This window comes from Engystomops pustulosus, chromosome 7 (genome assembly GCF_040894005.1).
Source record: "Engystomops pustulosus chromosome 7, aEngPut4.maternal, whole genome shotgun sequence".
Classification (NCBI taxonomy): Eukaryota; Metazoa; Chordata; class Amphibia; order Anura; family Leptodactylidae; genus Engystomops; species Engystomops pustulosus.
This window is the reverse complement of record NC_092417.1, coordinates 149368675-149380941: the sequence shown is the minus strand read 5'-3', so window position 1 is coordinate 149380941 and position 12267 is coordinate 149368675. Positions and strand designations below refer to the sequence as shown.

Here is a 12267-nt window from a genome sequence, read left to right as displayed (position 1 = left end):
CTTGGATGGTCCTCAGGACAATATTTCTACCTTCTAAAACTTTCTTCTCTTCTCCTTAGGTGAACATACTGTGACCTGTGATGAGATGCTAAACTGATCATCATCCACTTCACCCATTCTTTCCTGCTCCAAATCACTTGTCTTCAGCATGGAATTGAAAGTCTGGGTAGATGGGATCCAAAGAGTTGTCTGTGGTGTGACAGAGAAGACTTCCTGCCAGGATGTGGTCATCGCTCTGGCCCAGGCCATAGGTGAGTGCTGAGTTTTACAGTTTGAGTGTTTTAATAGTTTATAGCTGTCATAAATCCATTGTAGATAACAAGATTACAGAAATCATGGCATCTAGATGCACTGGGAATGCAGTTATAAGGTCTAATGGTCATAAAATCAGAACCATCATAGCATACATTTGTTGAACAATATCACTACAATACCAATTATGGATTGTTAATGGTTTACTTTCATGTTACATACATGTAATGCAATGTGCTACCTCAGGAGCCCTCACCTACAAGACCAGAATAAGTTCTGCTTAGCCTTATTCATTGAAATCTTTTGGAGTTTTGGAAAGAACATTGCCTTCACTTTGTCAGGGCAAATCTCCATTAGCTTTTATAGGGTCAGCGGCCCATGCAAAATTTTCCCGCTGGTGGTAGGGGATTCCTGTTCTCCGAAAAGTAACCGTTATTGGAAAATAATAAATGTGGTTCCTATCATTGGCTTCCTAAATATCTAAGCCTATATAGGAAATTAGCTTTTTTTTATAGAAAGTACTTATCTGAAAGTCTAAAGCTACCATGACCAAATCGCACATTTCGGAGGGATGGACACTATCTAAGTTGTAAGGGACCCTCCTAACTTTCTTCCATTGAGAGGCGGAGGAGATAGGTATTGGGTAGTTATATTACAACATGCACCATTATTGAGTTCTTGAGAAATAAGCCACCACCAGAGGTATCTAGAAACACCTCTATGCTCACATGACTATAAAGAAGGGGTCGTTGATGGATGTTCTTTTGGATTGGCATGTTTCTATTTGATGCTGACACCTACTTACATTATCTTACAGGTCAGACAGGACGATATGTTCTTATACAGACTCTGCGGGACAAAGAAAGGCAACTTCTGCCTCATGAGAGACCTTTGGAATACTTGGCCAAGAGTGGACAATACGCCAATGATGTCCATTTTGTATTAAAACGCACAGGACCCAGTTTAGCTGAACGGCCCTCCTCGGACAGTGTTCCTCCTCCTCCTCCAGAAAGAACTTTGGTGAGGTCCAGTCTGCCTCTTAATCCCCGGGCACAAGCTACAGAATTCAAAAAGTCAAAAGAGCCTAAGAAATCATTGACTTTTAATTTGGGACCTTCCAGCTCAAATGATATTTTGCTTAAGCATAGACAGAAGTATCAAAATGGCACAGTAGGTAAAGACACTACCCATAGGCCACCTACCAAAGAGGACATATTCAAGCAGGTGCTACAGCAACAAGAGCAACTCAAAGCACTGGAAATGCAAAATGATTCTATAGGCAAAGACATCCAGACATGGGAAAGGGGCAGAGCTGGCGGACCTCACGAGGAGGAGGATGAGATTGCTTATTTGGAACGACTTATCCACCGAAATGATGCTGAGTTGGCTGAGGAGATGTTTTGGTTGGATGAGCTAGAAAGAGAAAGAACAGATGAGCAAAAAAGACAAGATAAGATGAGACAATTAAGAGCTACAATGGAGGACTACACCCTAAAGATTAAAGAACTGAGCGATAGGACTGAAGCCTTAGAGCAGGAAATCCAGAAAGAGACCTCAAAAAGACTTTCGGGAGAACCTAGTCCTGCTGACATTGAAGAAATGGTGGCAAAAATGAGGAAGGAACTGGAGGCCAAGATTGTACAGAGCCAAGAACTGGATAGTAATCTTTCTAATGTGGAAAGAGCTTGTGAGGAGGCCAGAAGAAACCTAGAGGTAGGCTTACTGCTCACCTGTAGCAAAACCAGGCTTGGCTTATGCATGTAAAATCGCTGCATCTTCTTGCTTCAAGGCTGCTTCTTTCATACGGACCTCCTGTATCTGCATATTATACTTTTAGCTAAGGATGACTGCACAGACAATGTCTATGGCAATGCATATAAAAGCATATGGATGGGACAGGGGGCGCCCATTCATAAAACTGTTGAGAAGAACATCTGTCTTTGTTTTTGCCCCTAGCAACCATGATGGGTTTTTTTTTCATTGGTTTAGAATGAGATTGTCATCTGGGACAAAGAATGTAAAACTTTCTAGATGAATATAAAGTGATTCATGTACACCAATTCTCCTGGATTGCATGAGGTTAATATTATCGGCAATAAAAGCTATAAATATATAAATATGTGTGTAAATAGAACATTGTAGGTAGTAGTTAGCACTTGTGTCTGTTCCTTGATTTCCATTAACTGCCTCGATTGTGGAGGCTTGAGTAATTTTCTCATCTCAAGGCAATGCTCCAAAATAATCCCAGCACTTCCTCCTTTCATCTCCTACTTTCCTTTCTCCTTTTATTGTCTTAATTGCAAAACAACTGTCTGGAGCAGCAGCTTCACCCACCCCCTCCTGATCTGCACCGATCACTAAGATCTGTCCCTTTAGCCACATACCAGATGAAGACCGAAGAGATCTGCTGGAGATTACCCCCATGTTTTTTTTTTTATTTTATTCCAATTTTTGTTGTAGCATGTATAAAGTTTTATTGTTCCTTTAAAAAGGAATAGGGCAAACAAAATTTTTTTTTTCCAACATAATGTAGTATCTGACCCCGTCCGGATATATAAAGAATATTGTAAAACATGAGATTTTTCATCTGTGTTTCAGCAGTGTGACTCACTTATTCAGTGTTTGCCCCTTTTGAATAAAGGAATTTTTAAAAATGTTTATTTTTATGATTTTTTTTTTCTTTTATTGTGTTTCTAGGGATTAACAATTTGATCACATAATGACCCTTTTTTACCACCATTGAAGTGGTTTATTTAGTTAAAGAATAAGTCAGAATGAGTCAGAGTTGAGTGAGATTTGCCATTTAATGTTCCAAAATAATCTCTATAGTATTTGACTTACGGTATGTAATAGACGCTGGTGAGGTATAAGAATAAAATTTAAGGCAGCATTTTTGTTTTTGAATTTTTAGGAACACAACAGCTCCCTCTTGTGAATCCCCCAATTTGTGTTCTAATGCCTTCATGGTTCGAATCTGCTTTTTGATAATCACTCTATGGATATGGTTAAAAAGGGTGACCACTATGTTAGTAGTTGCTACTCTCTCTCTGTCTCAGGGTTTTCATGATGCAGAAGTAATGTGTCAGTTATACTAAAGATCTACCAGGATAGAAATTTATGTTTTATCCAGGGTTGGCTCCAGGTTTCAGTAGGCCACTGGGTGACAGAACCTCAGTGAGCCCCTTTTGCAGTAAACTCACGTGGCGGAATTAAAAATTCAGAAACTAAAGGTTCCCTAGTTTATCATCCCAAACAGCCCCCTTATAGTTATTTTATATACAGCCCCCGCACAACCTATGAATTCGATTAGATACAGCCTTATGTGGGCCCCTCCAGGGCCCTCTGGGCCCTGGCACTTACCCAGGTATGCCCAGTGCTGACACCGGCCCTAGTTTTATTTAAGAACACGGTACGGCAGAGGAGTGTTGGACGCATCCAGGTTGGTAGAGGGAGCGGTCAAACCCAGACCTGGAGCCTTGAGGAGTCCACAATATATCCTCTCCCCAAAGAGATTACTACTATAAAGCGATGCAGAATATGATGGTCCTTTATAAATAAAGACTTTTATCATTCGAACTATTAACAATACATTATAGGTGATTGGGTCTGGTATACAATTTGTATTTGGGTCAGGTCTGGCAGCTTCAAATTACACTCTGGATGTGTCAGGTAGTTTCCTAATTGTAACCAAAAGCGTGGCCCAGTATGACTCCACAAAGGAAAACTAAATCAGAACAGAACAGAACATTTTCTGATCTGGACCACTTATTGCTGTCAGTTTCCCCTTTACAAGTCATGAAAGATACTGACCACTGGAGAATGAAAAATCTTATTTGCCGTGTTGGATGTTTTGCGGTAGTTGTTCCACATTTTATTACCACCCCTGCACCAGTTTTCAGTCTGACTTTTCAGTGCAAACTGCTTGTACATGTATTTATAAAGTGTCAGCGAGTCATTTGTATCACAGCTGCACTATACCTGACATGACACAAAATTCTGCACTGAAATGAGAGTTTCGGTGCAAAGTCAGACTGTGCACCATGTTTATCATGCAGTATCCAACAGAATTGTTTTGCACGCCCTATGTTAAGGGTGCACAAAAAAAAGTGCATTCTGCCGAAGCAGTGCGGGGGGCGCCAGATTCCCGAATATCGTGCAAAACATTTCATGACTGTCACACACTACACAATAAAACTGCACATCATGCAGTTTGCACTATTTCTGATATATGTGTGATGTAGTCAGACTTTTCACCTTGCTTGAAGGGCATCCACCACCAGGATGAAGGTATGTAAACCAAGCACACTGACATACTGTTGTGTGCCCCCTCTGGCAGGATCCACTTTTCTTTAAGCTTTTTATATCCTTGTTTTTAAGAATAAATTGCTTTATAAATTATGCAAATGAGTCTGAGGGGCTCCAGGCTCCATTAAAACATCCATTTAAATCATTCTAAAATCCTTTTTTTTATAAAAACCAGGGAATAAGAAGCTAAAAGAAGAGCAGACCCTGCCATAGGGGGCACACACCAGTATGTCAGTGTGCTTGGTTTACAATCCTTCATCCTGGTGGTAATGTCCTTTTTAAAGGAACACAGATCACATATCAAGACAGAAAGCCATATCATCAGTTTGTCATAATCACTTGTAGCGTTACCACTTAGAACTACAGACCAACATTAAAAAAAAAAACAAAACTGAAATCTAGTCAAGAGTATAGCAAGGGTAGTTCCAATCGGTCAGAGATTCATCTAGTTAGGGTCTGCTTAGGATTAATTAACATCTGTTATATATACGGAAAAAAGTACCTTTACAAACTCTCCTCCCCCCCAAAATAGTTATGAGTGCAGAGTATGCAAGGAAAAACAATTTAAACGAAATCTACCACCAGGATGAAGGATTGTAAACCAAATGCACTAACGTGCTGGTGTCCGATACCCCCCCCCCCCCAGCAGGAATCCACTCTTCTTTTTGTTTCTTATGCCCTTGTGCTTGCAAAAAAGGCTTTAAAATATATGCAAATGAGAAAGAGGGGCTCTGGGCTACATAGCTGTTAAGAATAGATCCTGAAATAAGGGACTTACACCTGCGCTGCTCACCCCCGCCCCTCTCCATAGGAACATACGGGCCACGGCGCCGTAATACGGGAAAAGATAGGATAGGACACGTGAGCCCATAGAAGTGTATGGGGGACGTACATCGGCCGTATATACATCCCCCATACATGTGTGTGAATACAGCCTAAGTTTGGTTGGTTTACAGTCCTTAATCCTAGTGATAACTTTTCTTTATCTTTAAAGTTTTTTTGAAATGTAACTTAAAAGTTACATTTCTGCCACATATTGAATTAAAATGAAACCCAAAAAGGCAGTCACCCCCCTCCACTCATGTAATCTAAAATTAATATGATTTTTGCAGTTGATTTTGTACTTTTCTATAAACAAATGATGGCATCAGAAAATATATCTTTATGAATGGGAAATAGAATTGGTTACGGCTCATGAATGACAGGAAGATGAGAGTCAAAATGGAATAGTCAAAAATGCTTTTAATTCCTTCCTAACAAAGACCAGTCTTGGCGCAGCCCCACACATGGCACGTAATTAGAGATGAGCGAGTATACTCGTCCGAGCTTGATGCTCGTTCGAGTATTAAGGTACTCGAGACGGCTCGTTGCTCGGACGAGTATTTCCCCTGCTCGAGATCGAGCATTTAATTAAAAAAACACAGTGAAGAACAATGAAGAATAGAATAAAAACAGTGAACACAGGATCATTTAAGTGAAAAACACAGTAAAGAACACAGTGCAGAATAGATTACAGATGTTCGGCACATCTGCTTACTTGTCGGAAGATACGCGCGGAACGGTGCGAACAAAATAGCATGTGAAGAACTATATATGTGTGAAGAACACATTGAAGAACACGGTGAGCAGCACAGAGACACCGGGGAGCAGCACAGAGACACCGGGGAGCAGCACGGAGACATGGGGCAGCGGCAGCACGGAGACATGGGGCACGGAGACATGGGGCACGGAGACATGGGGCATGGAGACATCGGGGCACGGAGAGCAGCGGGGCACGGAGAGCAGCGGGGCACGGAGACATCGGGGCACGGAGAGCAGCGGGGCACGGGACAGCGTATCTCCCGACAAGTAAGCAGATGTGCAGAACATCTGCAATCTATTCTTCACTGTGTTTTTCACTTAAATGATCCTGTGTTCACTGTTTTTATTCTATTCTTCACTGTTCTTCACATCTGCTAACTTGTCGGGAGATAATATACGCGCGGAACAGTGAAGAATAGATTGCAGATGTTTGCATACATCTGCTAACTTATCAGAAGACATTCTTTTTCAATTAATTAACACATTTTATTCCCGAACCATGGTCCCTTTGAAAAATGCTCGAGTCTCCCATTGACTTCAATGGGGCTCGTTATTCGAGACGAGCACTCGAGCATCTGGAAAAGTTCGTCTCGAATAACGAGCACTCGAGCATTTTAGTGCTCGCTCATCTCTACACGTAATGCATTTTAAAACTACTGCTTAATACAGTCAGGGCCGCCATCGGGGAGGAGTTAATTGTGACTGTGTTCAGGGGCCCTGAGGAGGAGAAGGGGCCCCAAGTCACTTAAAACCCTCCTCCCTTCCCAGGTGCAGGGAACTCACTGTGCACACAGAGCTGGATTATTCTTCTTCTTATTATTATTATTATTATTATTATTATTCAAACTTCCTAGTGGCGGCTCTGAATACAGTAGCTGAGTAGTGTATGGGATCTGACTATTGGTCACTGAGGATGGGCGAGGCTTTGGCCAGCTTTCTGGTGTTGCGTTGATCGTATAGAATTATACCTTGCCCTATTTAAAGTGTGAGCTAAATTATACTGCAGATATGTCATATAGAGAGACAACATGTTAATATAAGACTACAATGTCCCACTACTACATCACACCTAACGGTAGTAATTTGGGTTTTTTTAAGTTGCCATAACTGTGACTCTATTGTCTGCGGAAATCCATAGAAAACTATCCCGGATCGAGATTTCTATTCCACCATGATTTTATGCCCTTTAACATTTACCATTGATTCCTAAACATACACATACATCTTAGGATCCTGAATAACCCCCTTAAGACATGATCTACTATGTCTATTGAACTAAAGCTTCCCAGAAGAAAAAGGCTGGGAAAAAATTTCACCAATGCTGGAATCTATGGAGTTGCACTTTTTGAAGGATGCCTGCTGTATGCCTGTTCAACAGCTGGAGTTGGTGGAGGGACCACTTTAAACAGGACCTGTCAGGGTGATTTCAGGCACTCATGGATCCTTATGGACTGGTGGTTTAGTGTCCTAAATCACCCTTTAGCAAGTCCCTCCATGGGCACTATCATAAAAATATATACTTACTGAGAGATGGGTCCAATGAGGCGCATTGGACCCATATCTAGAGCTCCTCGTGCCTGCACAGTACTTCAACGAAGCCGGAGTGTAGAGCGCCGCTATCACTGCGCAGGCCTGGGGCGCAGCGGAATAATGAGAGCATAAATGTTTCTTATTTTAATAGCAGGAGCATAAAGACTGTTTGGGACATTAAAACAGCGATCCATAAAGACCTGTGGGTGGTTTAGTGTCCCAAATCACCCTGACCCTATGTAGGTCTCTATCAGTATGGAGAAGCTACTGGAGTCACCAGTTTATGACTTGAAAGCCATTTACCCAGATCCACCATGAATATACTTGCATTATATTATATAGGAATTGTTTCCTGCCCATATGCTCAACATATCCATCCTTGCTGGATGTCTAAGTTCCAAAGAAAATAGTTGATCCCTGTTAATTTCGGTATGACTAGAAAAATCCTCAAGAGGTTAAAGTCTATAAAAAGGTGAAGGGGTGGGGGGTAGTACCAGATTCTCTGTCTTGAAATTGAAATTTTTTTTTGTGCTCAGTGATCTATAACAAACCAATGGGATTTTGTGTTAATTCTTTCTCCAGGAAAGGAATCAGGAGCTGGAAGACCTCAATAAGGACCTCCGACAGTGCAACCTCCAACAGTTCATCCTACAGACTGGTTCTACAGTCATGAATGGCCAAATTCGACTTGACGAAGAGTCTTTTTCTGATGCGGGTATCACTCAATGGGAGGGACAGCACAGAAGTAGAGGTATGGATGTTGGTCTAAATGTTCCTTATGTACATGTATGGGTAACAACCCAAATTAAAGAGCAGAATATACAGATGGTACCCACTAAGATCTGGTATTGTGATTTGTCTGTAGCTTGCCCCATACTTTTGAATCCAATATGGCAGCTTGCACGTTTCCTGGCAAAATTTAAGGTGACTTGTTTCACCCTGTACAGCTTAATACTCTGGCCCTGCTTGGCATTTCCCCAGCTTTACCTTCATTTTAGAACTATTTGTCTTTGTGGATCCAAGGTTTGCTGGAACTTCTCACTGCTGCCCAAACTTACTTTCAGGTTTGTCTCTGAAGGCTCTTTCTGTAGGTGGCAAATCCCATCTTCGGCATCAAAATACAGACGGTCCCCTACTTAAGGACACCCGACTTACAGACGACCCCTAGTTACAGACGGACCCCTCTGCCCACTGTGACCTCTCGTGAAGCTCTCTGGATGCTATTACTTTAGTCCTAGGCTGCAATGATCAGCTGTAAGGTGTCTGTAATGAAGCTTTGTTGATAATCCTTGGTCCCATTACAGCAAAAAAAATTTCACTGGGGCAAAAAAAAAAATTGTCTAGAACTTCAATTATAAAATATACAGTTTCGACTTACATACATATTCAACTTAAGAACAAACCTCCTTGGAATCCAAACAAGGACCCTTGATATCTTTATTTAGCTCCATAAAAATTTTATCGGAATTCTACCTTAACAGCGAGTATCCCATTTCCTGTATCATCATGGAGAATGTCTACTTACTCAGAAGAGTGACCCTATTCTATTCTTCATTACAGAAATGATCAGTTTTGGTTATTTTGTGCTATTCGGCTCCACCTGTAGAGGCGCTGCAGGGATATTGAACACTTCCTGGCTAATTTCTCCTTACAGACCTAAGTTGGTCGCTGAGTGTCTCCGTATATTGTCAAGTCTGTTCATCCCATAAAAATTTCTACGGTGGAGAAGACCTTTCCGACATATTCCAGTACCTGATATCCAGTGTCAATGAAAGTTGAAAATGATGACATCTTGCTTTCTTTCTAGGACCGACAGATTCCCTTCCACGATCGACCTCAAATCATCTAACGGGTCATCCCCGTAACTTGCAGAACGCTCTTCTCTCTACCAGGAACCCTGAGGGTGTGTATGTGTGACCCGCTCGCTCTCTGCACGCTGCTTCTGCCTCTCTCCCGGTGGTGGGTGCTTTTTGCATGTTGATTTATTATTTTTCTTTCTTGCACGGCCTCAGAATGATAAAGAAAAGCATTGAAATGAATGATCCGAAAGGGATTATCCAGTCCAGAACCAAAATATTAGGAATTGTATTGGATAATAAATGAAGACATCATCACATTATCTTGCGATTTGTCCGTTTAATTTCCTGGATCCCGGTACTTCCCCTTCCAGCCATGACACAATTGGGCATAAGACCGCTCCAGCCGCTCATTGGCTGTTGTGGGTCACCTGGTTCCTGATCACAATGATCTTCACTGATCACAAGGGGCTGAATGCCCTGCTGTGCTTTGGGTATGGCACAGATATGCATCTATCCTCCTGAGACTGTGTTTGGCATTGATTCTGTATTTTAATTTTTATAATCTAATCCTGACCAGTAATTTTACTTGCTTTGGGAGTTTTTCTAGTTTTCTGTAAATTTATATTATTAAATACAGTATACTATGGGATTTTGAGTAAAATAATCTTGCTAACCTATTTTTCATCAATTTCAAATTGGTAGGTGTCTTACAATCAAAATCAATCATTGCAGACCCCCATGTGATATTCCTGGTTTATTATATAGAAAAGTCAACAATATTGTTTTACTGTAAAACTCATTTTATTAATAGAAAATCTACCAGCAAAATCCAGCATGATAAACCATGGACACTTACTCATCGATGCAAGACTTTGGTAATCTTCTTATATTTGTTATCCATGTTGTCCTTCCTTCTAACATCAACTTTTGCAATTATGCTAATGAACCAGAAGGGCTCTGGTAGCCCGCTTATCAGGCTGTGACACTCCCCCTCAGCACTGTTCCCCACAGCTTAACATCCAATGTAACTGCAGCACAGAGGGGGCTCTGATAACGCTCCTAGGAGACCTTCAGGCTCTTTGGCATAATTTTAAAAGTTAATTTTAGAAGAAAGGAGGCTGTGGACAACCAATATAAGAAGATTACCACAGTCACGGGGCCTGGATCTATGAGTGAGTGCCCCCTGGTTTATCATGATGGATTTTGGATGTAGAATGCTGTTTAAGGTCAGTGATTGGAGACGCTCATCATATACATGCAGTGGCTGATGACCTGTGCTGATCATGGGCTGCTGACATTAAATTCTTACATCCATATGTGGGATTGAGTCCTTTTTAGGACTGAGTTTCGGCCATTTGCCGGGTTCACACAGATGTATTACATCAGAGGATCCGAAAAGACTTCTGACTTTTACTCACTACATTAGAGGAATCTTACTCCTGTGAGTGCATGATAGTAAGCCTGATGGTTATGCAAGGAGAGGAGCAGAAATAACCGTTTCATTGAAAGAAATATTGATAACTGCAGGAAAGTGATAAAAGAAATAAATTGAACAGAAAACCCCACATTTAAGGGAATTCCCTAACCTCCTACACTTTATAATCTGCTGGCAGCATGCTGTACAAAAATGCTCTTATGATTTTAAAAATACCTTCATTATTTCTATCCATTATGCAATTTCTGAGAAATTCCCATTTTAATCCATATGCTAATGAGCTAATATACTGTAATCTATAATAGTAAATAATGTAATCCATATGCTAATAATAAAAGCTGCTATTCGTGCCTGGACCACTACCCTCTCCATCAGATATGCAAGAGATTTGTCTAGGTAGAAGCATGGGGAGACAGTGGAAGAAGAAGTCAGTGAAGAAGGTAGAAATAGCTGTAATTTTTGTACTCAGGACACAACTCTTGCTCACCAACTGCCTCATTAGCATACGGAATAAACTGGGAATATTTAGGAAATTGAAAAACGGATAGAAATAAAAAGGTATGTTGATAATCACAGCTCAAAACTCTACAACGTGCTGCCAGAAGAGTCAATGATTTTCCTGGTAACAGACATTGATGGCCTACTCATTTAGCTTTCGGACCATAGGATAATCGGAATGGGGCATGCAGGGGCCAAAGATGTAGACGCCCACAAAACATCTTTAAACAAAACAACTTGTCAAAGATGAGAAACCTCTGAAGACTTTCTTGCACTATAGCGCCATCTCCCGGGTTGTATGAGGTATTGCAGCTCATTCCTATTCTTATTGAATCCAAGCTGCTATTCCGATTACATTCAATATGTGATCTAATGCTGTTTTGGGCAATATATATAGGGTTTTCCTTTCTTAATCTTGTAAATTATTCCATGTTCTGTATATCTAAAATGATTTTGAGATTAATCTGCAATTTCTTGCTAATCGCTCTTGAGCATACCTGCATGTAATGCTTAATAAAAAATGCTGCCAGAGCCTCTCTGTCTTTAAAGGTTTACATCACTACATAATAACAGTTTTAGGGAAATTTTGTGAGTGTCTGGACCCATTCCCGTTTCAGGTTTTACATTTGTGAAACAAAAGATTAATTGGTAAAGTGCTATGGAATTTGATGGCTCTATAAAAAAAAAAAAAGATTATTATTATTTTTAAAGGTTCCTTGAATTAAAAAAAAAAAAAGATTATTAAACTGTATGTTTTTTGATTCTTTTACAGTTTTACCGTCAAGGGATACCTCATGGACTTGAAGGATGACTCCTAAATTCCCACCCGAATTTCCACTTTAATAGTTTTATCTATATATAAAATGA

The 12267-nt window shown here is 40.7% G+C and overlaps 1 protein-coding gene across 4 annotated transcripts in view; it reads left to right on the top strand.

Annotated features, from left to right (window-relative positions):
* The window catches only part of RASSF7 (Ras association domain family member 7), a 52771-nt gene extending 40504 nt beyond the window's left edge, over positions 1 to 12267 (top strand). For 2 of the 4 annotated variants that reach the window (XM_072118205.1, XM_072118204.1), the window contains exons 2-6: positions 60 to 251; positions 1070 to 1965; positions 8251 to 8419; positions 9476 to 9571; positions 12173 to 12267. In XM_072118205.1, the coding sequence (XP_071974306.1) occupies positions 149 to 251; positions 1070 to 1965; positions 8251 to 8419; positions 9476 to 9571; positions 12173 to 12204 (1296 nt within the window). In that variant the 5' untranslated portion in view covers positions 60 to 148 and the 3' untranslated portion in view covers positions 12205 to 12267. Of the gene's footprint in view, positions 1 to 59; positions 252 to 1069; positions 1966 to 8250; positions 8420 to 9475; positions 9628 to 12172 lie in introns of all 4 variants that reach the window. The other 2 variants (XM_072118207.1, XM_072118208.1) reach the window with 2 other exon arrangements.